Source organism: Schistocerca cancellata, chromosome 2 (assembly GCF_023864275.1).
Source record: "Schistocerca cancellata isolate TAMUIC-IGC-003103 chromosome 2, iqSchCanc2.1, whole genome shotgun sequence".
In the NCBI taxonomy this organism is placed as follows: Eukaryota; Metazoa; Arthropoda; class Insecta; order Orthoptera; family Acrididae; genus Schistocerca; species Schistocerca cancellata.
This window is the reverse complement of record NC_064627.1, coordinates 1009582324-1009609172: the sequence shown is the minus strand read 5'-3', so window position 1 is coordinate 1009609172 and position 26849 is coordinate 1009582324. Positions and strand designations below refer to the sequence as shown.

The following is a 26849-nucleotide window of genomic DNA, read 5'->3' as shown; positions in this document are numbered from 1 at the left end:
AAATTTGCAAGCTAAGGGGTACCATCTACTTCAAATATCAGACCTGTAACATATTATTCTTAAATGTGCAATTGTAAGGATAGATTGGTGAAACAGTACATGTGAGTTTACATCACACCTCAAATTCCACTTGTCCTTGTCATGATACAAACACTTCAGGTGGACATTCATTCAAATACAAGTACTCTGAAACTATGAAAAAGTCTATGTTATGAACAGCAGCATCTGCCTAGTGGATCAGATGAAACAGCAATTTTAAATACTCGGCGTATACAGTCTCTGTACACAACAAAGCTTGAAAAAGACATTTTGCAGAGAAGCAATTAAAATCTACAATATATGGCTGTAAATCCCTATTTAAGAGCTCAATAGAGAATACTGAATCTGAAACATTATTTCCTATTGTAAACTAGTACTTTTTGTCACTTACTGGTTCTTTCACCTCTGCCAGTAATTTGTTAATGCAAAAGGTGCTAGAACGCATCATGATTTTTTGCTAGATAGAATACAGCCTGTAACCTTGGAAGCAGACTCACTCTCACTAGTACAAGTGATTGAATGTGTGCCCTAAAGAGGAGCAGAGACGTGTAAACACAAGATTTTTTACGCCCCACTTTGACTGCCCTCACAAAAACTGTGCTGTGGCATTAGTATTGGCCTGCTTTATTAACCTGTTTTGCAGAGGATAAATGTGCGGATGGGCGTAGATATAGGAAATTTGAAATGGAGGGCAATGAGGAGACAGGCAGACTGGAGGTCAATGAGGAGACAAGCAAACTGTGGGGATCAATGAGGAGGTGAGAAGTCGGGGGGGGGGGGGGGGGGGGCATGAGGAGATTGGCAATGGGGAGACTTGGGGTGGTGATGAGGACCGGAGGGGGAGGGTGGGTGGTAATGAGACTGACAGAGGGGTGGAGGATATTGACAGAGAGATGCGGAAGTTTGAGATGGTCAGAGAGAGGGGGGGAGGGGGAAATAGGCAGTGCGGAGGTGGGGAGGAGATGTGTGCATTGTATGTGTCCAATAAATACCCACGCACAGCCACAGGAGAAGTATTATAATATACTTGAGAGCTTCTGTAGAGGCTGCAGCTATCTATAACGAAATACCACGTGAAAAAAAGTTGCACCAATATCTAGGCAAATCTTGGTAAGATAAGTGGTGCAAAAACTGGCAACTTACTTCCAATGTACAAATATATTATAGGGTACTTCACAATACTCAGAATAGTAGTATCCTACAAGTACAGCATCAATTAGTGCCAAGTACAACATCAATTAGTGCTAACTGGAATCAGTAACTCTTGCAAATACTCATGTGTAACAATTTGTTGGGGGATATGAAATGACATTACGAAATAGGCTCAATCATAAGTAAAGCTTGTGGGAGACTGGTTCATCGATATGATACTATGAAAATGCAGTCAGTTTACAAAGGAGACTTGTGAAAAATCATTTGCATGTTTCATATTAGAATACTGCTTCAGTGTGGAACTCGCAGCAAAAAGACTAACACAGGACACTGAACATATACAAAGAAGAGCAATAGAAATAATCAGAAGTTAGTTTGACACACACAGGGCAATCACAGAAATTCTCAAAAACCTGAACAGGCACACCCTCCCATACAGACACAACATATCCAGGGTAATCCTGCTTACAATATTATGGAAAGGTTACTTGCTACTCACCATACAGTGGGGATGCTGAGTCACAGATAGGCACAACCAGAAAGTGAGCTTACGGCCAACAAGGCCTGCAGTGGAAATAGGCAACATACATACATACATACATACACACACACACACACACACACACACACACACACTCACAAACGCAACTCACAAACACATGATTACAGTCTCTGGTTGCTGACAGTCTTTTTGTTGTGACTGCCCGCAACTAAGCATCTGTGCTGTATAGTGAGTAGCATGTATCCTTCTCATAATATTGCTCATTCTGTCCTGGATTTTCCATTGTTTGAAATCCTACTTACAAACTTTTATAACTGTTCCTTCCTCAATTAGAAAAGAGGGTAAGTTGGAAAGATGGAGCCTGCCTTTTATAGGACAAGGGGACGCAAGGATGAAGAGGGAGATGTTAGAGAGTATGAGCTACAAAATCCAAGACAGTACTTTGGGGAGCACTGTGTCAACTCCAGCCAGGTATGATAGGAGAAAACAGTTAAAGAACCAGGAATCGTCTCTTAATCTGCTTCGTGTCTATCAGCAGTGCTCTAATTTCAGTTTCTCAAGATAAGTTGTAAGAGACCTACTAAAATCTGAAACATGTAGACACTTTCTTCATTCAAAGACTGATTTTATTCAGCTCTCCACACCCATCTATTTAATGCAAGTCTCCATCACTACACAACTACTGTAACCCATGTCCATTTGAACCTATATATTGTATTCAAGCCTTTGTGTTCCTGTACAATTTTCTCTTCTATATTCCATCCACTACCAAATTAACCATCTCTTGATACCTCAGGATGTGCCCTATCAACCTCCCTCTCTGTCTGTCTGTCTGTCTGTCTGTCAAAGCACACGTCTCTTGAACACTATTTTCTACATCTTCATTCATTACCTGGTCCATCCATCAAGCTATGGCCAACCAATCCCCCACTGCTTATTAACAAAAGGAGTAAACAAGAGATGGTGTGAGTATAAAGAAAAGACTGCAAATGTTTTAGGTTTCATTTAACAACTTACATATTTAGAAATACTGAAACTGACAGAAATTTGAACTTAAACTCTTAATATCTTACAATGAAGAAATTAGAAATTCTGTGACCACAGTAATTCAATAAACATGTTAGTACCTTTATTGCCCGCAGTGGCAATTCTTCAGCAAGTGCGGAAAAGCTGTAATTTTCATTAGCAGACAGGATCAAAGCTTCTGATGTGTTCCTTCTGTGTAGTAGGATTACATGGATTTTTTTCCTGTAATTAATCAACAACATGGTAAGGAAATAAACTAAAAATGTTTTTAAAGACTTAAGACACCTAAAAGACTAAATACAAGTTAAGTAAACCCTCACCAACTTGGACTTCAATAATATTCCATGATAACTTGGAATTAAGTGAAACATCATTTGTGCCCAGCTAATTTATTGCAAAATTTTGAAGTCATCTGCTCCCTTCTCCATTCCCCTTAAGCATACACCAAACTCAAATCCTGCTTAGTTCACTTACAGAAGCCACCATGATGAGAGGTGTTAAATTATATCTCTGTGACTGATTACAATTTTAGTACAATGAGTGTTAGGAGTAAATATAAATCAGTAAGTTTAAACGTACTTGACAAAATCCATGCCAGTGTTTCTGCTGAGACAGTTGCATGACAGAGTTTGGTAATAATGACTTTTTATGACATTAAGAAAAATGGCAATACAACTTCAGCCAGATGAAACATCCAAAAACCAAAACCACACACCAGACCCAAAACTGACCACCACTGATGATGCCACACTGTCAACTCCCATTAAGAAGAGTCAAATTGTAGATTGCAACAGAAAGACCTACAGGCGAATTGCGCAAAACTGGTATCAAGGATAGTACTGTAGGGATGTTTAGATTTCATAATCAGAAAATATCAGATTTCATAATCAGAAAATATCTCTAACACAAAAGCATGTGTAGAAACAGATGTTGTTGAATCATTTGACGAAGTATGAGGTGTGATCAAAAAGCAACAGGATTACTTTAATTTTGCGGGCTTTATACAACAATTTTAAAAACTATTTTTAATCTTTTTCGTACACGTATTCCTGAGTATGTTTGCATTTTCAGCTGTTTTGGGCATTTAGTTTATTGCTGACAATCAAAACATTTACATGTTTTCATGCGCTGGGCAAATCTTTACTTATAAAGAAGATTGATCAAAGAATCTGCATTACACTCTGCTTGAAAAATGGAATAAAGTGCAGCACCACACTTGAAATGTTGACCTTTACAAATGTCTGCTTGTGTCTGTGTATGCGCGGATGGATATGTGTATGTGTGCGAGTGTATACCTGTCCTTTCTTCCCCCCTAAGGTAAGTCTTTCCGCTCACGGGATTGGAATGACTCCTTACCCTCTCCCTTAAAACCCACATCCTTTCGTCTTTCCCTCTCCTTCCCTCTTTCCTGATGAAGCAACTGTTTGTTGCTAAACCTTGAATTTTGTGTGTATGTTTGTGATCGTTTGTGTGTCTGTCGACCTGCCAGCACTTTCATTTGGTAAGTCACATCCTCTTTGTTTTTAGGTGTATATGTATATGTAAATAAAGATGATGAGACTTACCAAACAAAAGTGCTGGAGATATATATATATATATATATATATATATATATATATATATATATAAATGTAATAGAGGGAAACATTCCACATGGGAAAAATATATCTAAAAAGAAAGATGATGAGACTTACCAAACAAAAGCGCTGGCAGGTCGATAGACACACAAACAAACACAAACATACACACAAAATTCTAGCTTTCGCAACCAATGGTTGCCTCGTCAGGAAAGAGGGAAGGAGAGGGAAAGACAAAAGGATTTGGGTTTTAAGGGAGAGGGTAAGGAGTCATTCCAATCCCGGGAGCGGAAAGACTTACCTTAGGGGGAAAAAGGACAGGTATACACTCGCACACACACACATATCCATCCGCATATACACAGACACAAGCAGACATTTGTAAAGGCAAAGAGTTTGGGCAGAGATGTCAGTCGGGGCGGAAGAACAGAGGCAAAGATGAAAGACAGTGAGATATGAGCGGAGGCAAATTGAAATTAGAAATTAGCGGAGATTGAGGCCTGGCGGATAGCGAGAAGAGAGGATATGCTGAAGGGCAAGTTCCCATCTCCGGAGTTCTGACAGGTTGGTGTTAGTGGGAAGTATCCAGATAACCCGGACGGTGTAACACTGTGCCAAGATGAGCTGGAAATATCACTTTGCCACGAAGAAAAATGATCCTAATCCTACTCCTAATGATCCAACTCTCCAGGACACTATCCAAATTGAACCATGCCTGGAACAGTTCCGTCCTCCGTCACAGCGGGACCCACCTCCTCTTCCTCAAAATCACCCTCTCCTAACCTTCCAGAAATTTCTGACTTCCAGCCTTGCCTCTCAATCCTTCTTAAAAAACCTTAATCCTACTCCCAACATCACCACTGCTGAAGCCCAGGCTATCCGTGATCTGAAGGCTGACCAATCCATCGTCATTCTTCCGGCGGACAAGGGTTCCACGACTGTGGTACTTGATCGTCGGGAGTATGTGACTGAGGGACTGCGTCAGCTTTCAGACAACACCACTTACAAAGTTTGCCAAGGTAATCCCATTCCTGATGTCCAGGCGGAGCTTCAAGGAATCCTCAGAACCTTAGGCCCCCTACAAAACCTTTCACCTGACTCCATCAACCTCCTGACCCCACCAACACCCCGCACCCCTACCTTCTACCCTCTTCCCAAAATTCACAAACCCAAACATCCCGGCCGTCCCATTGTAGCTGGTTACCAAGCCCCCACAGAACGCATCTCTGCCTACGTAGATCAACACCTTCAACCCATTACATGCAGTCTCCCATCCTTCATCAAAGACACCAACCACTTTCTCGAACGCCTGGAATCCCTACCCAGTCTGTTACCCCCGGAAACCATCCTTGTAACCATTGATGCCACTTCCTTATACACAAATATTCCGCATGTCCAGGGCCTCGCTGCAATGGAGCACTTCCTTTCACGCCGATCACCTGCTTCCCTACCTAAAACCTCTTTCCTCATTACCTTAGCCAGTTTCATCCTGACCCACAACTTCTTCACTTTTGAAGGCCAGACATACCAACAATTAAAGGGAACAGCCATGGGTACCAGGATGGCCCCCTCGTATGTCAACCTATTCATGGGTCGCTTAGAGGAAGCCTTCTTGGTTACCCAGGCCTGCCAACCCAAAGTTTGGTACAGATTTATTGATGACATTTTCATGATCTGGACTCACAGTGAAGAAGAATTTCCTCTCCAACCTCAACTCCTTTGGTTCCATCAGATTCACCTGGTCCTACTCTAAATCCCATGGCACTTTCCTTGACGTTGACCTCCACCTGTCCAATGGCCAGCTTCACACGTCCGTCCACATCAAACCGACCAACAAGCAACAGTACCTCCATTATGACAGCTGCCACCCATTCCACATCAAACGGTCCCTTCCCTACAGCCTGGGTCTTTGTGGCAAACGAATCTGCTCCAGTCCGGAATCCTTGAACCATTACACCAACAACCTGAAAACAGCTTTCGCATCCCGTAACTACCCTCCCGACCTGGTACAGAAGCAAATAACCAGAGCCACTTCCTCATCTCCTCAAACCCGGAACCTTCCACAGAAGAACCCCAACAGTGCCCCACTTGTGACAGGATACTTTCCGAGACTGGATCAGATTCTGAATGTGGCTCTCCAGCAGGGATACGACTTCCTCAAATCCTGCCCTGAAATGAGATCCATCCTTCATGAAATCCTCCCCACTCCACCAAGAGTGTCTTTCCGCCGTCCACCTAACCTTCGTAACCTCTTAGTTCATCCCTATGAAATCCCCAAACCACCTTCCCTACCCTCTGGCTCCTACCCCTGTAACCGCCCCCGGTGTAAAACCTGTCCCATGCACCCTCCCACCACCACCTATTCCAGTACTGTAACCCGGAAGGTGTACACAATCAAAGGCAGAGCCACGTGTGAAAGCACCCACGTGATTTAACAACTGACTTGCCTACACTGTGAAGCGTTCTATATGGGAATGTCCAGCAACAAACTATCCATTCGCATGAATGGACACAGGCAGACAGTGTTTGTTGGTAATGAGGATCACCCTGTGGCTAAACATGCCTTGGTGCACAGCCAGCACATCTTGGCACAGTGTTACACCGTCCGGGTTATCTGGATACTTCCCACTAACACCAACCTGTCTGAACTCCGGAGATGGGAACTTGCCCTTCAGCATATCCTCTCTCCTCGCTATCCGCCAGGCCTCAATCTCCGCTAATTTCTAATTTCAATCTGCCGCCGCTCATACCTCACCTGTCTTTCAACATCATCTTTGCCTCTGTACTTCCGTCCCGACTGACCTCTCTGCCCAAACTCTTTGCCTTTACAAATGTCTGCTTGCGTCTGTCTATATGCGGATGGATATGTGTGTGTGTGCGCGCGTGTATACCTGTCCTTTTTTCCCCCTAAGGTAAGTCTTTCCGCTCCTGGGATTGGAATGACTCCTTACCCTCTCCCTTAAAACCCGTATCCTTTTGTCTTTCCTTCTCCTTCCCTCTTTCCTGACGAGGCAACCGTTGGTTGCGAAAGCTAGATTTTTGTGTGTATGTTTGTGTGTCTATCGACCTGCCAGCGCTTTTGTTTGGTAAGTCACATCATCTTTGTTTTTAGGTATATATATATATATATATATATATATATATATATATATATATATATATTATATAATAGAAGGAAACATTCCACGTAGGAAAAATATACCTAAAAACAAAGATGATGTGCCTTACCAAATGAAAGTGCTGGCAGGTCGACAGACACACAAACGAACACAAACATACACACAAAATTCAAGCTTTCGCAACAAACTGTTGCCTCATCAGGAAAGAGGGAAGGAGAGGGAAAGACGAAAGGAGATATATATATAAACCACCTTCAGCCCCACTCGCAGATTCAACCAAACAGCCCTCTCGTCTTCCACCTTTTTTTTTTTTCTTTTTTTTTTAATTTATTTACTGATGCAGAGGTTTTCGGCGCCAGTATTTATCTTTGTGCCTGCAAAGCATGCCTGTGTAGCGCTACATATATTCGATGGCAGAAGTTAGTTGTGGCGGCACCTACCAACATTTTTCAGAACTTCCACTTACTTTGCACTCGATTCTAAGCCGCAAGTGGTTTTTTTTTATTACAAAAACCGAATAAACCGGAAAAAAAGTGCGGCTTCGATTCGAGTAAATACGGTATATGTCCCTGTTTAGCAGTGTACCCTTTCAGTCCAGAAATTTGAGACTATATCAAAAAAACATTAAGATGTTTGTTTTAATGTTTCAGCCTACCTCCAATGAATATGACACACACAACACTCATACAACCATCTGAAACTGTCAGAAAAATCCTTCTTTTGGATGTTTTTTTGACTCTTACATCACAATGGCTTTTATATATTATGTCATCAAAGTTTTGACTCTTTGTGTGAATTTCTGCATTGTGTCTCATAACCAATGATTTGGTCCAGAAAATAATTGTCTGCATTCTCCCCTTCAATTAAGTCACAGCAGCTGTCGATACATCATTGGTTCTCTTCTGTGTAGGGCCACCTTTGCACACAATTTTCTCGCAATCAAAACATTCTGGAGAATGTCTAACACTTTATTTAGAGTGCTGCTCCATTGTAGTCAAACGCCCACTGCGTAACACTGCATGCTCCCAACGGACTGGTCGAATACTCATTTTTTATTTACAGTTGTTACTTTAAATTGCCACTAATTACTGTGTTGACATTGCTGTGTCAGGAATAAAATCACTCTCTGAACGGTTTGGATGGTCAGTGTATATACAAAAGATTACATACCATTCCAAAAGAATGATGATTTGTATTAAGTGATTTTTCTGTTAGCTGTCGTGCCCATTTTCAAAAAAATGTTGAAATGTGTGTGAAATCTTATGGGACTTAACTGCTACGGTCATCAGTCCCTAAGCTTACACATTACTTAACCTAAATTATCCTAAGGAAAAACACACACCCCTGCCTGAGGGAGGACTCTAATCTCCGCCGGGACCAGCCGCACAGTCCATGGCTGCAGCGCCTTAGACTGCTCGGCGCCCATTTTCACTTCAATTTTTCATCTAAATTTCATATCTACGATGCTTTTACAGAAGTGTGTCACAACACAACAAGTATTATGATACATAGGATGGGTAGCAACCCTCAAAAAGCTTGTTTCTGTACACCATACTAATAATTAATAGGTAAAATAGAAGACTATTTCATGTGAACAAAATAATGTTGCTAAGCAATCTATCTTCTACATCATAGACAGCAATATTATTTAAAAGAAATGGAAACCATACTTGTACAAAAAAAACACTGCTATTGAGATTAGGGCACTGACTGACTAAAATTAATTTCAGAAATCATTCACAGTACCTCACCAAACCAAAGAAATCACCGTCTTTCAATAATGAGGGCATACATGGTGATTTGAACTTTCCTAAAAGTAACTACGCTCTAAATATTATAAAATTCCCCCACAGCATTTTTCTGTGTACATGTTTCAGCTAATCTAAGGAGCTACTGCAGGGATTTTGATACAGGTTTTGCTAATAGACAGACTGATTCACAAAGAAAGTTTGTGTGTATCATACATATTATAAACAAGTCATCCGGCTGTAAATATTTAGTGCCGCCTGTGTGAAGCTGAGGTGGCTCACTACAGTCTGATTAAAATAACTTGATAGCTGACAATTCACGAGTTGGTGTTGGTTTCCTCCAATCAGAGGCTTCGACATCATATCCGAACCATTACCTATGGTCAAACTGTCACAAAAATTAGTCATTTCACTTACAATTTCTTGTCCCACTTTTTTTCTTTGTGTGTTTGGATCCTGAGTCTTGGGTTTGGCCCTTTTATTTTGTTTTCGTATTTCATCACACATGATACACTACTGGATCCTTCCGCACAAGACACAATTTAGCATCAAATTACAGTTATTATAATCACAGAGATCAGCTTACGTTAGATAACCTCTGCACAAAATTCCGTGAAGCTGAAGTTCTGAAGGCTACAATTCATCTTTGCAACTGGGTATCAGTCAAATACAACAATCTACAGTAGAATAGTAGCAAAGCGCAGTGGTTAGCATTCAAACCTGGTATGTAGAAGGTCATGGTTCGAATCTCGTCAAATGTAGTTAGATGTTTGCTTATTTCTAAATCTAATCAAAAGTCTTCGATTATTATTTTTCTTCGATTCACTGGTTTAAATGTTTTATTTCTAATACTTTGTAGCAACATTCCAATTGTTGTACTGACTGTTACATTTGTTCTTATTTTTCTTCCTATCATTCTTTTTCCATTTAGGATCTGTCAGTGTCACCTATAATCTGTAACCAAGTGCCAACAAGACTCCTCATCATTTGGTAATGCAGCAGCTCATGCAGCCAGTGTGAGGGTAGTTTCAGGTAACCAAAATAGCAAGAAATTACAGTTTGCTTCTAGCACTGAAACTGAAATTTTTCTGTCTTGAGTTTGCTCGTAGTTGTTATCTTTAACCTCCATAAACAAAGAGGTTGGGATTTTAATTCTGCCTCAGATTGTTGGCCGTAGTTTTCTCAGATACACTGCACGTCATGAGGTTGTGGTTAGGTTAGGACGAGTTTAAATTCAAGACCATAAAACACTTTGCCTGCCACTGTTCAGTCACTGATCATTTAAAATTATTTATTAACAGAGCAGCTCACATTTCTGCCATACCTCATGGACACTGATTCCAACATTGCTCCATGTTGTACATTAATAACATTTGTTAAGCGACCTGCCATGTTTGTGAGCCACCTACAACTGAGCAGCAGCCAGCAGCCGATGTGGCAACACTGTAGTGGCAAGCGACATGTCAACCATCAAGTAATTTTAATTGGACTATAGTTTTAAACACACCTGTTACATTGTGGGAAAGGCTATTTTAAAAGCTCAAGATTCTTTAAAAATGAGTAATCTTGTCAGTGCTTTAAAAAGAATCCCTCCCCCTCCCCCTCCCCCTCCCCCCCCTTGTCTGAAGAGGTGAAGATTTTTCTACTTTATTTGAGTCCACTAGCAGTACTAGAAAGTTTACCCCTTCTCTGTTTCAACCGTCTTGGTGCTATGAGAGAGAGAGAGAGAGAGAGAGAGAGAGAGAGAGAGAGAGAGAGAAATTCAGGTACAGGGTCTGACTTATCATAATTATCGTAATCTATACAAGTGTGATGCCGCACCAGACCTACATTCATTACAGTCAGAAACACTCAAAAAAATACACTTTTACCACACTGTGAGGAAAAAGGTCGTTGTACGCATGGGAAGAAACCACCTCCAACTAGCAGTTAAAGATACCACTCTGGGATGGATCTCACAACCAATAAAGCCATATCACTTTTCTATATGCCATACTCAGGACTGGCAGTTTTCATATTGATCTAAATGTGTTAGATGACAAACTGTTACATAACAGCAAATTACTTTGTAAAATGAACACTCAGTTTTTTTGTATATTTCCAGATGTATATTTTAAGGTTACTAGTGTTGTGGAATGTCAGATCCCTTAATCGGGCAGGTAGGTTAGAAAATTTAAAAAGGGAAATGGATAGGTTAAAGTTAGATATAGTGGGAATTAGTGAAGTTCGGTGGCAGGAGGAACAAGACTTTTGGTCAGGTGATTACAGGGTTATAAATACAAAATCAAATAGGGTTAATGCAAGAGTAGGTTTAATAATGAATAAAAAAATAGGAGTGCGGGTTAGCTACTACAAACAGCATAGTGAACGCATTATTGTGGCCAAGATAGACACAAAGCCCATGCCTACAAGAGTAGTACAAGTTTATATGCCAACTACCTCTGCAGATGATGAAGAAATAGATGAAATGTATGACGAGATAAAAGAAATTATTCAGGTAGTGAAAGGAGACGAAAATTTAATAGTCATGGGTGACTGGAATTCGTCAGTAGGAAAAGGGAGAGAAGGAAACATAGTAGGTGAATATGGATTGGGGGGAAGGAATGAAAGAGGAAGCCGCCTTGTAGAATTTTGCACAGAGCATAACTTAATCATAGCCAACACTTGGTTCAAGAATCATAAAAGAAGGTTGTATACGTGGAAGAATCCTGGAGATACTAGTAGGTATCAGATAGATTATATAATGGTAAGACAGAGATTTAGGAACCAGGTTTTAAATTGTAAGACATTTCCTGGGGCAGATGTGGATTCTGACCACAATCTGTTGGTTATGAACTGCAGATTGAAACTGAAGAAACTGCAAAAAGGTGGGAATTTAAGGAGATGGGACCTGGATAAACTGAAAGAACCAGAGGTTGTAGAGAGTTTCAGGGAGAGCATAAGGGAACAATTGACAGGAATGGGGGAAAGAAATACAGTAGAAGAAGAATGGGTAGCTCTGAGGGATGAAGTAGTGAAGGCAGCAGAGGATCAAGTAGGTAAAAAGACGAGGGCTAATAGAAATCCGTGGGTAACAGAAGAAATATTGAATTTAATTGATGAAAGGAGAAAATACAAAAATGCAGTAAATGAAGCAGGCAAAAAGGAATACAGACGTCTCAAAAATGATATCGACAGGAAGTGCAAAATGGCTAAGCAGGGATGGCTAGAGGACAAATGTAAGGATGTAGAGGCTTGTCTCACTAGGGGTAAGATAGATACTGCCTACAGGAAAATTAAAGAGACCTTTGGAGAGAAGAGAACCACTTGTATGAATATCAAGAGCTCAGATGGCAACCCAGTTCTAAGCAAAGAAGGGAAGGCAGAAAGGTGGAAGGAGTATATAGAGGGTTTATACAAGGGCGATGTACTTGAGGACAATATTATGGAAATGGAAGAGGATGTAGATGAAGACGAAATGGGAGATAAGATACTGCGTGAAGAGTTTGACAGAGCACTGAAAGACCTGAGTCGAAACAAAGCCCCGGGAGTAGACAACATTCCATTTGAACTACTGATGGCCTCGGGAGAGCCAGTCATGACAAAACTCTACCATCTGGTGAGCACGATGTATGAGACAGGCGAAATACCCTCAGACTTCAAGAAGAATATAATAATTCCAATCCCAAAGAAAGCAGGTGTTGACAGATGTGAAAATTACCGGACTATCAGTTTAATAAGTCACAGCTGCAAAATACTAACGCGAATTCTTTACAGACGAATGGAAAAACTGGTAGAAGCCGACCTCGGGGAAGATCAGTTTGGATTCCGTAGAAATGTTGGAACACGTGAGGCAATACTGACCTTACGACTTATCTTGGAAGAAAGATTAAGAAAAGGCAAACCTACGTTTCTAGCATTTGTAGACTTAGAGAAAGTCTTTTGACAATGTTAACTGGAATACTCTCTTTCAAATTCTGAAGGTGGCAGGGGTAAAATACAGGGAGCTAAAGGCTATTTACAGTTTGTACAGAAACCAGATGGCAATTATAAGAGTCGAGGGGCATGAAAGGGAAGCAGTGGTTGGGAAAGGAGTAAGACAGGGTTGTAGCCTCTCCCCGATGTTATTCAATCTGTATATTGAGCAAGCAGTAAAGGAAACAAAAGAAAAATTCGGAGTAGGTATTAAAATTCATGGAGAAGAAATAAAAACTTTGAGGTTCGCCGATGACATTGTAATTCTGTCAGAGACAGCAAAGGACTTGGAAGAGCAGTTGAACGGAATGGACTGTGTCTTGAAAGGAGGATATAAGATGAACATCAACAAAAGCAAAACGAGGATAATGGAATGTAGTCAAATTAAGTCGGGTGATGCTGAGGGAATTAGATTAGGAAATGAGACACTTAAAGTAGTAAAGGAGTTTTGCTATTTAGGGAGTAAAATAACCGATGATGGTCGAAGTAGAGAGGATATAAAATGTAGACTGGCAATGGCAAGGAAAGCGTTTCTCAAGAAGAGGAATTTGTTAACATCGAGTATAGATTTAAGTGTCAGGAAGTCGTTTCTGAAAGTATTTGTATGGAGTGTAGCCATGTATGGAAGTGAAACATGGACGATAACTAGTTTGGACAAGAAGAGAATAGAAGCTTTTGAAATGTGGTGCTACAGAAGAATGCTGAAGATAAGGTGGGTAGATCACGTAACTAATGAGGAGGTATTGAATAGGATTGGGGAGAAGAGAAGTTTGTGGCACAACTTGACTAGAAGAAGGGATCGGTTGGTAGGACATGTTTTGAGGCATCAAGGGATCACAAATTTAGCATTGGAGGGCAGTGTGGAGGGTAAAAATCGTAGAGGGAGACCAAGAGATGAATACACTAAGCAGATTCAGAAGGATGTAGGTTGCAGTAGATACTGGGAGATGAAGAAGCTTGCACAGGATAGAGTAGCATGGAGAGCTGCATCAAACCAGTCTCAGAACTGAAGACCACAACAACAACAACAACAACAACAACAACAGTGTTGTTTTGAATAGAAGATAACAAAATTGTGATCCTACCACCTAGTGACAGAAACAACCCAATCTATGGGACCCCATTTCACCTCTGCAAACTATGAGTAGAGTCATCGAAGTAGAAGTTGTATAATAAGTGACCAACCACACTTAGTAAGATTATTACACATTACTGTTAGAAGCAGACGGAGTACATTACGCCATTATGCATCTATTAACATATTTTGAATTGTATAAAATGCAAAAACTATTTAGAGACATGAAGCAGTTTCTGACGTTTCTTTCAAAACGGATAAAGTGATGAAGTATACTAACAATTCAATAATACCTGTTTACATGAAGCCAAAGCAAATGGGTAATTTACTGAATTTAATATACTGAATCTTTATTACGTGTGCCACAAATCATCCTCGAAAATTTAATCATAGAACTGCACAGAGTGAAAATATTTATATTCAATGACATGACAAAAAAACAGCCAAATATACCGAGGTGACAAAAGTTGTGGGATACTTTCTAATATGCGGTCGGACCACCTTTTGTCCAGCATAGTGGATCACCTTGACATAGCATGGACTCAACAAGTCACTGGAAATCCCATGCAGAAATATTGAGCCATGCTGCCTCTGATCTTCAAACAAGCCATGAACAACTGTGGCCTGGCGACATAGTGCACAGCCATCCATAAAAATTTCATGGTTGTTTGAGAACATGTAGTTGATGAATGGTCTCCAAGTGTCCAAATATAACCATTTCCAGTGACAACCAGTCCATTCCACATAAACACAGCACAGACCATTATGGAACCACCAGTTTGCACAGTGCCTTGTTGACAACTTGGGTCCATGGCTTCATTGTTGACAACTTGGGTCCATGGCTTCGTTGTTGACAACTTGGGTCCATGGCTTCGTGGGGTTTGCACTATGCTCTAACCATACCATTAGCTCTTACCAATTGAAATTGTGACTCACCTGACCAAGTCACTGTTTTCCAGTGATCTAGGGTCCAACCGACATAGTCACATGCCCAGGAGAGGCACTGCAGGTGATATCGTGCTGTTAGCAAAGGCACATCTACCATTTGCTGTCACTGATTTCTGTGGTTATTTCATATGGTATTGCTTGTCTGCTAGCACTGGCAACTCTACACCAACACCACTGCTCTCAGTCATTAAGTGAAGGTCTTCAACCACTGCGTTGACCGCGGTGAGATACAATGCTTGAAATTTGTTATTCTCATGTATAGGTTGACTATTACATAGAAGATTACAGCAACCAGCCACTTTTTCCAATGCTATTTATTTATATAAATAGTGCCATTACAGGTTTCTAACTGAAAGGTTCATCTTCAGATGGCTAATTCACATTTTACATTAGCTTTCGCCTTTTCTCACCACGCTCTTGACACTCTGGATCTCAGGAGATATACTTCCCTATGTACTTCCCTAATGATTTGAAAAATGGAATGTCCCATATGTCTAGCTCCAACTACCGTTCTGCGTTTAAAGTCTTAATTTCCATCATGTGGCTATAAAGACATCACAAATCTTTTCACAAGAATCACCTGCGTACAAATAACAGTTCCACCAATGCACTGCCCTTTTACACCCTGTGTACACGATACTACCGCCATCTGTATACCATATTTACCCGATTATAAGATGAGAGTTTTTTCACAAATTTGTCATTCGAAAACTATGTTGCTGAGATAAATGTTTTTACAGTATTTTCACCTTCCATCTACAAATGAAGCTTTGGCAGGAGAGATTTCGTACCAACTTATTTTGAAGAGTTCCAAAGGGTAGAGCTTAGCAAACAAGGCATCCATTCGAATAGACTCGAGGTTTCCTGATATGCACAAGCACTTCATATAGTATTTATCTTGTTTGATCTGTCACATGACATTTGACTCGTGGTGCTAGTACAATTGATGGATATGTGAGAAACTAATGAACTATGGACCACAACAACAGTCTAATGTGCTGCTTAAAAAATTGGCAATTTTGTGAAACATAGGAGGAAACAGCATTAGTTGCCTGAGACTGTAGTCATGCATGAGAGTTGATCGCGCGCATGTGAGTTGCGTGCGTGCGTGAGATGTGCGCGCACATGTGTGTGTATTGTTGATGAAGGCCAATGTCCGAAAGCTTTAATTGTGAATGTCTTTTTGTTGTGTATCAGCCACTCAGCATCTCTGCTATACGGTGAGTAGCAACTTTCCTTCTCATAATATTGTAACATTTCATCCTGGATTCTCCATTGTTTGATTAAAACTTCTGTTGTATTTGAATAGGTTTGCAATAGAAGTTCTCATACATGTGTGGATACCACGTACAGACATTTATGCTGCTTTTTAAGTAAAGGTAACATTCAAAAATGAAAATCTTGTCCTTCAAAAACCATAAAATGATTCTGAACCCTAGTCAGTTTTGACATGGTTATGAGGAACTAATGATTTATGAAGTGCATTGCAAATGAAAATTTGGTTGTTCATACATTAGAATACTGGGGGAAAACACCACTGGCTTTTAATCAGCTTTAGAACAAGATGATGACATTCAGATGAAATGAGAAATAAAATTAATCTGGAATCAAATGTCTAACAAACTAAACAAATCACAGTAAGCTGACTTCAGTTGTTATTGCAAGAATAAATTATAGCAGAGACCACTTTGTGGAAATATTACCAACAGACAGCATAAGATCGCGGGACAAGCGAAAGTTCGAGGACTGGACTGAATTGTGACTGCTGTCTTTTATTTATGTATTAGTCGCTGTTGTTACATATGAGCTGCACCACAGAAGACATAGCTGTCTGTGTTTCACTGTTGCTCAAACACAGCACTATGGGAGGTTTGGAGGGCGTACAGTGACATGAGCTAACTATAATGAGTGTGTGGAAATGAATGGAGAGGGGCAGAAAATTTTGTCTTGTGCCAACCATAGGCATGTACACTTAGTACTTTGGCTTTTTAAGAACATCTACCATGTTTAAACCGCAGTTTGCCTGAATCCATTTGTACTCGAAATCGAACTGACTTTAAAATTGGCCAAATACTCAACAATGTCATACACTTCTGCAGGAGACACTAAAAGTCTAGACTGGGGCCAGTGGAGTACTTATGAGTTTCAAGCAGTAATGTTGCCGACACTCGTCATGAGGTATGATGCAAATGAAAGGGGATGTGTCAGCTGCTGGTTCTACTCTGCCGATGGAAGAGCAGTGCACAGACACTATGTTTTTGTAGCAAAATAGACTGTAACACTCTCATGTCAGTATAGAAGCAAAGTCTGCTGTGTGTCCAAGAAAAATATCATATTCAGAAGAAACAGCCAAATATTTGCGACAAAGAAGGCACAAGTTTCACAATTGCCCTGTTAGGATGATGACGACAACAATTAAAAATAGCAGTACCACAGATGACAGGCTAAGTGAAAGAGGCTGTGAAGATAAAAATTAATGTAAAAAGTTTCTTTTTGTTTATTTTATTTCTCTTTGTATTATAAAAAAGTAAACAACCAATAAATGGTATAAGTTTAGAATAGGTGTAATGGTAACTGTTTAGGCAGATACTTTACATTAATAAATGTTTGTAATTTTTCGGAAGAGACCTCTTACAAAAGGGTGGGTCACCTTAAACTCGCGTAAATTAGAGATGGGTCGTTTGCGAACTAACGGGTCCAAAGGAATGATTCACCAAGATGAACAGAAGGCGCGAGGAACAAATCGTAAGGAACTGTCTCTCCTGTCTGTCTGTCTCTGTTTCCCTGGGCCGGTCTCATCTTCATCACTTGGCCAATAGTCGCAGTTGTTGTCCGTACAGTTCGCTGCGCACGCCCATTCTAGATCTGTTTCAAACTTCTCTTGAACTCTGGACTTCTGGTTTTTTTCGTATTCTATTCAGCGTCCACAACCGCCAATTAAAATGTATTTTATAATTACATAAATTATATAAAAATTATGTCGTATGTAATACATACATCTTTCCATGTAACAAAAGGGCACACCCGCTTACTTCATTATTTCAATAAGCAGCAGAAGACATACTTATAAAAAGAAAAGTTTTTGTTATTACACGTGCAAAGGAAGTTGGCACGAGACACGTGCGTTGCCATTTTCCGTCTCTTTTCGATCTAAGGTAAAACAGCATGTTCATTGTTATGGAAGACAGACCAACATACAACTGAATGAAGCCCGTGCTCCATAATCAAGTGTCTGGTCTCATATTTTGTAAAGCGAATATGACACCTTCAACATTATAATTTCTGTGGTATAGTGTGGTGCACAAAAAAGTGGCCCAAGTACTAGAGTGCTCACTGTCGCCCATTAATCGTCATCTATTGTTTCGAGGTTCTTGTTTGCATTAGCTCATTTGTTATTTCTTTACTGCCTTATTATTACATCTATTCTTCTTGCAGTGATCACCAAATTGTGCAAAATTGGCGAGCAGTCTACTCGTGCACCACCTTATATTATTTCACTGCGATCAGCCACATAACGCTACAGTTGGCTAAACCAAGGAAATTACTTCTACAAGTGTGTGAGAATTCTGTAATGAATAAGAACTCTGTACTCCAGGGGAGGAGGCAAGTGCCCCCTCTTGGTACCTTCCATCCTTCACTCACCTATGCTACTAATTTTAAAATTTTCATAAAAACCATATACCATCCACAAATGAACGGTGAACGAGTAAAAATGAACGGTTCCCAAAAAACAGCAATCACCAGTGAACTAGTTCCCAAGGATGAACGAGTTTGCCCATGTCTAGCGTAAATATGGTTTCTGCGTGTCACTATCCCATGACTTTTGTCGCCTCTGTATATGCTGAGGTTATCTAGATTCTTTTTCTAGATCTGTTCAAAGCTTTAATTTCTTTTTCTTCATGTGCTTGTATTATGGATGATTGTTACCAGATGCTATGATTTTACTTTATGTAGCAGCAAGTGTTTGGGGCCATACTCAGTTCCAGTGATAGGTTCATCCCCAACAGTCCTCCTATCAGTACTACAATATTATTAAAAAGATAGACTGCTACTCACTGCATAGAGGCGACACTGAGTTACAGACAGGCATACTGAGACTATCTGCAAACCAATGTCTTCTCCATATGGTGAGCAGCAGTCTATCTGTTTTCATAATATTGTTGTTATTCCATCTTGGATTTTCCTTTTACCTTTTCTCTGGTACATCAGGATACTGAGACATGCAAATGCAAAGCACATGTAAGCACTTACCACTGACTCTTTTATCCCTCGAACTACGCAATTATTTTATTACAAAGAATCGCTCTAAACTTCTAGGAAAGAATGAAATGTTATTATGCTGTGTTGGAGTCTTTAAAACATTCTCGTTCACATTATAAGCATTTATCAATGCCTTAGACCACTTTCCGATGTTGGCACTACGTGCATCTCACGTGAAACTTTTTGCGAATACATCACAGGCAGACAAAGCTACTTCTGGGAAGTCAAAGTGCTGCTAACCAACATATGGTACAGCACTTGCCCATGAAAGGCAAAGGTCACAAGTTTGAGTCTCAGTCAAGTGCACTGTTTTAAACTTCCTGGAAGTTTCATTCTCTTTCACTGTTAATGGTGAGAAAATCACAGTGGCCAGGACTTCAAAGTAAGTGCACAACAGTCAAAGTTGATGTCTTCAGGAAATGCATGTTGTCTCTTATTACGTGAGCTAAATTTCACAACAGAATCTGATCACAAAAAGACATCTTGCAAAGTGGCACACTGGTTAAGACATTGGACTCCTTCGGGAGAGCTGTGCTTCTTATCTTAAAATCTCCACCCATTCTGAGGTTTTCAGTGGTTCCCTAAATCACTTAAGGCAAATGCGAGAACAGTTCCTTTGAAAACATACAACCTATTTCATTCATCATCCTTCGACAATCTTCACATTTCTAATGGCCTCATTGTTGGCAAGGTATTAAACCTTAGTCTTCCTACCTACCTACATTCCTTCCTTCCTTCCTTCCTTCCTTCAAAGGCTAACACTTGGGCCTTTTGTCTGGGAGTGTGGAACTTTATTCACCTGCAGGGAAAGAAATACCCTGCTTGTCCACTTGCTTCACTATCTTCCCTTTTGTTGGGTCACTTGGGAATATTTGGGGATATGACTGCTAATTTGACTAGGTAAACTAATTCATTCATATATTGTTGGTATCTAGTATCCTGAAAATACAGTGAAACCTCTTTATAACGTTCCTCCATATAACTTTCCTCTATGTTACATCCATTTTATTCGGTCCCGACTAACAGCCCATATAAACTACGTTAAATTTTCCTCTTTACTGCGTTTCCTCTATATTACAATTTCCTCCATGTAACGCTCATATTTTTGGAACCCTCGTCAATTATTTACCTCTTTATAACATTTAAGTGACTGAATGTAGTCGTATCATTTTCTGTTCTGTGGATTCACAGTCGGCACCGGCTTGGAAAGCCCGCACTCAGAGTGTTTCATATGTCAGCGGCAGAACCTGGTCATGTGATACGTGATGCACATTCTGCTTGTGCTGCTGTTTGTGGACAGATGTGTGGCACATCCACCAGACGTATTCTTTCTGAGAAATGTGAAAGTATTTTACAGGCAATGAATTTAATTATGTACTTGTGGAGGGAAGTCAGTGCTGAAACTATTAAAAACTGTTTCACAAAAGCGGGAGTCTGTGAAAATGAGATTGCAGCTCCTGTGAAAGATGTTGCAAGTGATTTGCAAAAGTTTCCGGAATTAATAGGCTGTGATTCTGTCACTTTTGAGGACTTTGTGGTTGTGGATGACAAGGTGGCAACCACAGGAGTACAAAGTATTGAGGAGCTGACTGCAGAGAGAAGCTTGGAGAATAATAGTGTAGTGAAAGTGACAGTGCCCTCATATACTGAGGCAGCTGAAGGCTTTGAAACATTCAGGAGATACATGATGGCCGACAGACTTGAGGACGGAACAGTAGTTCAACTTGCTCATTTGGCCAGAGTGTCTAGGAGAAATAGAAAACAAACATGCTTACTTGAATATTTTAAAAATCATAGGTATGTGATTTTCAGATTGCATGGGTTCCTAGAGTTTTGTGCAAATTGAAGTTCCATTTCATAATTTAATTATTAAAGTAATTTTTTTGTAACTAATTCTTTTTTAATCTGTACCATTTACTGTGTTTTTATGTAATATGTTCAGCATATCATAAACAAAATTTGGCTCATATTCTATAATTGGGTCAACTGAAGAACGGGATACCACCTGTCAGCTTTGGACAATGATGTCATATCTTAAGAATCTGTTATAACTTTTTACAGTACAAACTGATCCATTTCCTTTCACCCATCCACCTACCGGGCCCCATGTTTTAATTAGAAAAAACTAATCATTTGATACATTGATCATTTGCAATGAATATCATATTACAGTGTTGTGAAAATTTAAAATGTTATCTATGGCACCATTTGTCAAAGCTGATAGTGGTATCCCGATCTTCAGTAATGCCCTATAATTATTATTTAGAAGCCTTCCTCTTTATAGTGTTTTCCTCTGTACAGTGTTCAGAATTTGTGGTCCCTTGAAAAACGTTATATAGAGGTTTCACTGTAGATTCTGAGCCAAAACTTTAGTTTCCTGACATGTGATATATATCCAGGAGGGGACTGCCACGAGGGAGGTGACCATGGGAAAAAGACTGAATAACCAACAAACGGGTAATCTTCTACGAATAAGGGCCCGGAACACCAGAAGTTTGAATGTTGTAGGAAAACTAGAAAACGTGAAAAAGGAAATGCTAAAGCTCAATCTAAACATAGCTGGTCCCAAAGAATTGACACCACATATATAATTAAGGTTACGACAGCCAATGATCCCTTCAGTGCAGATGCACACCGAGCTCTAACTCTTATTGGAATCGGCGAGATGCCACGAGTAGTGAGGCTAATGAGCAGGGGCACTACATCGATAGTGTGTGATAGAAGGTGAGACTCTGTGTCTGACAGGAGGCATGCTATAGTAGTCTGTGCAGTTGTGCAAAGCCACTGTGCCAGTGTGGTGTAGTGGTTAATGCCTCTGTGTAGAGAGCAGAAGACCCATGTTCGAATCTCGGTGTTGGTACAAATTTCCATTCGTCACTTCCGTCTCCATACACACATCACAGATATGTTCGGAACCAGACAGTGCCATTTGATTCAAGCACCTACACCTGGGTTTCAGGTGACTCCTCTGTTTCATCCGATGCTAAGGTGTTATCTAAATACAGCTGGAAGGCGTATGCAAAGCTGTTCCAAGTTTGGGGGAAACACCAAGTGGGCTGACATGAATGGGAATTTGGACTGAGGAGGGAAGTGTAACAGGGTAGTAAGTGCAGTTGTGCATATCCACTGTGCCACTGTGGTGTAGTGGATATTGCGTCTGCCTAGTGAGCAGGAAATCTGGATTCAAATCCCAACCTCAGCATAAATTTTCATTTGTTGCTCCAGTTCTGTATATATAAATCATAGACATAGAGAAAAGTGAGGATAACTTGTTACCTTTACCATTTGAAGGAAGGAAGATACAGATTTTTATGTTCCCTCTATGAGTCCTCAGTGTCCTCAATGAAACCATCCTGACATTCGTCTTTAGTGAAATGGGGAAACTACAGAGAATATTAAGCCATCACCTCAAAGTGCAAGAAAATATTTTAAAACTGGTTTACTGGACAGGGAACTTAACTCCACTGCTGCCAAATGGAGTTCAGTGCCTTAACAGTTACACCAGCTCACTTGGATCTACCATTTGACCCCAATTAGGGAAGTAAGAATCGATCTGAGAACAAAATTAAAATAAAATACAAAGAAAGTAGGGTGGACTTGAAATGCCTGAAGTTCATATTAAATTAAAACTACATCTACTAACAAGACTACATTTTTCCATACAGAGGATAAAATTACCTTTATGTGACACTGGACTTGCAGAATTCTCTCTCTCTCTCTCTCTCTCTCTCTCTCTCTCTCTCACACACACACACACACACACACACACACACACACACACAATTAAACATTACCTGTGTCTTAAATCAGTTATGTCTGGTGCGAAATTTATATCCCCTGATATTAGAATGATACATGCAGGACTGCCATGTAAGTCAGCAAAGCGCCGAATAGACTGCCGAAGTTTCTCATCTGCTGCATTTTTACATGTAGATGCCACATGGATCAGGTTCACCTAATGCAACAGACAAGAACATATATGTCTGAGAAACATAATGCATAACTAAGGAATTTGTCACAGGCCATCATTTCAAAATTAAAGTAAAATGATTCATATCATTAGAATAGTAGTTGTTAATCAGAGCTTGCTTCAACTAAGCTTGGAAATCAAATATGGAAAGGTCATTTAAGGAAAAAGATACCACCACCCTACTCAAAAAGTCAAGCAAAGGCCGCATCGGACTCTGAGGGGAGCCAACTAGGAGGCAGCAACGATTCTGAATGTTTGCAATCCAATACTCACTGACACATAAAAAGTAGATTCAACACAATCAAATAAACTACATAGAAATGTGCAATATAAATTCACTACTTAAGACTGCAAAATTCAAGAATTTCACTTACGAATTTAATAAACCAAATTTTAACATGTTGTGTGGGGTGTGTGTGGGGTGTGTGTGTGTGTGTGTGTGTGTGTGTGTGTGTGTGTGAAACACAACAGAAGGCAAGTTTACATCACAAGGATGCAGAATTCATAGTGGGACACCAGGACAGAATGTTATGAAGGAATGTCCCCAATAAGGAACAGAATTTACAGCAAATATAAAAATAATAGATTCAAAAATTGATTTTTAAGCAACATTGCCTAGAATTTCCAACATAAATTTTAAAACAATGAATAAAACTTACATAACAATAAAAGCTCATGCTCCTACAAATGAAACAAAAATGAACAAAAACAAATTAATTTAGGGACCTTTCGAACAAACTGAACAGAAGAAATAAAAGGAATGAAAAAATGTTACTGGGAGACTAGCGGTCAGTTGGGAAAACAAAGGAAATATAAAGATATAACTAAAATTCAGAGTGCACATAACTTGGCAACCAAGAATGCCAAAGACTTTTAGAGCTCCTGCAGAGAACACAACCTTATATCTAAACCAACGTAATTCACGAGGAAGCCAAATAAGTTTAAAACGTGGAAACATCCAAACTGGAGGAAGGAAGAATGGCAGCTAGACTGTGTCTGTATATTTTGAATGAAATGATCCACACTTTCTGCAAAATACTTTTTATTATATGTCACGAGTGGTTTCACATTCATTGAAGATGCGTCCTCAGGTGATTAACAAGTCATAGTGGAAAGGTAATGCCTTAGAGCTACTCCTTATCATTCACGTCAATTTATAAACAAATACCACACTAGAAGCAGTAGTTCGTAGAACTGCCTTGTCTGTTGCCATTCAACCATCTTCCCTACTCGTGGCACAATTCTGCTATGCCCTCCATTTTAACAATGGACTTTAAATTAGCTATTTGTTTATAACTTGACAAGAATGATGGGGAGTGGAGCTAAGGCAGTGACCTTTCTTCTATGTCTTGTTAAAAAGAATCTCTATCACCTGAAAATGTGTCGTCAATTGACACAAAACTGGTCATGAGTTGTAATAAAAACTATCTTACAGATAATGTGGATCATTTCACTCAAAATTCAGAAACTTGGCTGCGATTGCCTGCAATTTTAAATAACATGCAGGTGTGTACAGAAAAAAATTTTTCATAACGAAATTTACAATGTTTCTTGAGAAGAGTAGAGACAGGCTCAGATCGCTAAATGGTTAAAATTAAAATCAAAACTACATTAAAGAAAAAGAATGGAAAAAATCAATTAAACAAATAAGAGTTTCAGCTTCTATCAGCTAATTAAAACCAACCATTAGGTTAACACGTGATCTAGAATAACTGGTATCAAGTCTCAAACACAAGCCAAGAAACTAGCTCCCTTGAAACAACGAACAAAAAAGTCACAGTGCCCACCAGAATTCCATGAAGAAGGATGCCAACCAGGGTTAAAATTTTCAGACACACAAAACAGAAGAAAAGGGCATAAACCTAAAAAAAGAAATGAAAAAATTCACACAAAATGTTAAGAGAATCAAGAGAGGATTTCATAAAGATAAAATAAACTGTATAGAAAATAAACACAACAAAACCAATTCCAGGAACTATTACAAAAACTTGGAAAACAACTACGAAAGTAAGAGCCCTCATGCTAATACTGAAAGATGAAGATGGAAAATGGTACACAGTAAAAAACAAAATGCTGAAATTGTGGCAAAGGCATTTAATGAACTTTTGAAGTGCAAAGAACAAACAATTCTTGCAGATAAAAGTAAAAACCCCAATAAAGCCAAACCTTACAAATTAATCCCACCAACTTTGCAAGTAGTAAAAAGGCACACTAACAACAACAAAATTAAAAAATGTGGAGAAGATCATGTTTCTCTTGAAATTTGGAAATATTCAAAGTGACAGTCAAAACCGTCTTACCCATGGCGTTAAAAAAATTTGTACGACTGAACCATTACCTGAATATTAGACCACAGCCACCATTCCATCCACAACACTAAAAGGGGGGATAAGAGAAAGCCACACAATTACAGAGGAATCTCTCTCTTAGACTGCACATGCAATATTTAATCCAAGATTCTACAGAAAAGAATGAAGGAACGACTACAACAGGAATTTGGGGAATACCAGGGAAGGCCGGCCGGAGTGGCCGAGCGGTTAAAGGCGCTACAGTCTGGAACCGCACGACCGCTACGGTCGCAGGTTCGAATCCTGCCTCGGGCATGGATGTGTGTGATGTCCTTAGGTTAGTTAGGTTTAAGTAGTTCTAAGTTCTAGGGGACTTATGACCACAGCAGTTGAGTCCCATAGTGCTCAGAGCCAATACCAGGGAAGTTTCAGACCATGGAGAAGCAGTGTAAAGCAGACCATTAGTTTAAAATTAATTAATACATACTACACAAAATGGAACACACCTCTGGCAGTAGCATTTACAGACTGTAAGAAGGCATATAATTGTCTCCATAGACCTTCAGTACTAAAAATTCTAAGGACTGTAGGACTTCACCTAAACTACTAATTAAACTAACAGAGGTTATTCTAACCAACAACAAATCAAATATCAAGTTTAGAGGAGAAATTCTCGAGCACCTCCTCATAAAAACGGGCTTCTGTGCACTGAAATATATAATGAGAGAATGGTACAAGGTTAACCCAATGAACATGTGAACTGGAAGTGCAAAAAATAACTTTGAACTGCTGGGATTTGCTGCTGATCTTGCCCTCTCAGCCAACAATGTTAAATAAACCAGACAAGAAGTTAATCACTACAAGAAACAGCAAAGAAAATCGATCTTAGAATACCGTTTGAAAAATCTTGTTCTCACAATCTCTATGGGAGCAATAAGTAGGGGACAGTATATTCCTTGAGTCATCATTTAAAACTGGTTCTTGAAACTTTCTTAGTAGATTTTCTCAGGATAGTTTAAGTCTATCTTGAAAAAATCTGCCAGTTCAATTCTTTCGGCATCTCTGTGAGAAACACCCTTGGGACAGACAGATCTTTACCATTTGTGCTGCCTTCTCTGGATGCATTTCAATATCCCCTGCTAGTCCTATTTGGTACAGGTCCCACACACATGAACAGTATTCTAGTATGGG

At 39.7% G+C, this 26849-nt stretch overlaps 1 protein-coding gene across 1 annotated transcript in view; it reads right to left on the bottom strand.

The window, feature by feature from the left end:
- LOC126162977 (meiosis regulator and mRNA stability factor 1) overlaps nucleotides 1–26849 on the bottom strand; it is a 231384-nt gene that overhangs the window by 181603 nt on the left and 22932 nt on the right. The window contains exons 5-6 of the mRNA XM_049919825.1: nucleotides 23195–23355; nucleotides 2821–2941 (exon numbers count right to left, since the gene is read on the bottom strand). Coding sequence (XP_049775782.1) covers nucleotides 2821–2941; nucleotides 23195–23355 — 282 coding nt within the window. The remainder of the gene's footprint in view (nucleotides 1–2820; nucleotides 2942–23194; nucleotides 23356–26849) is intronic.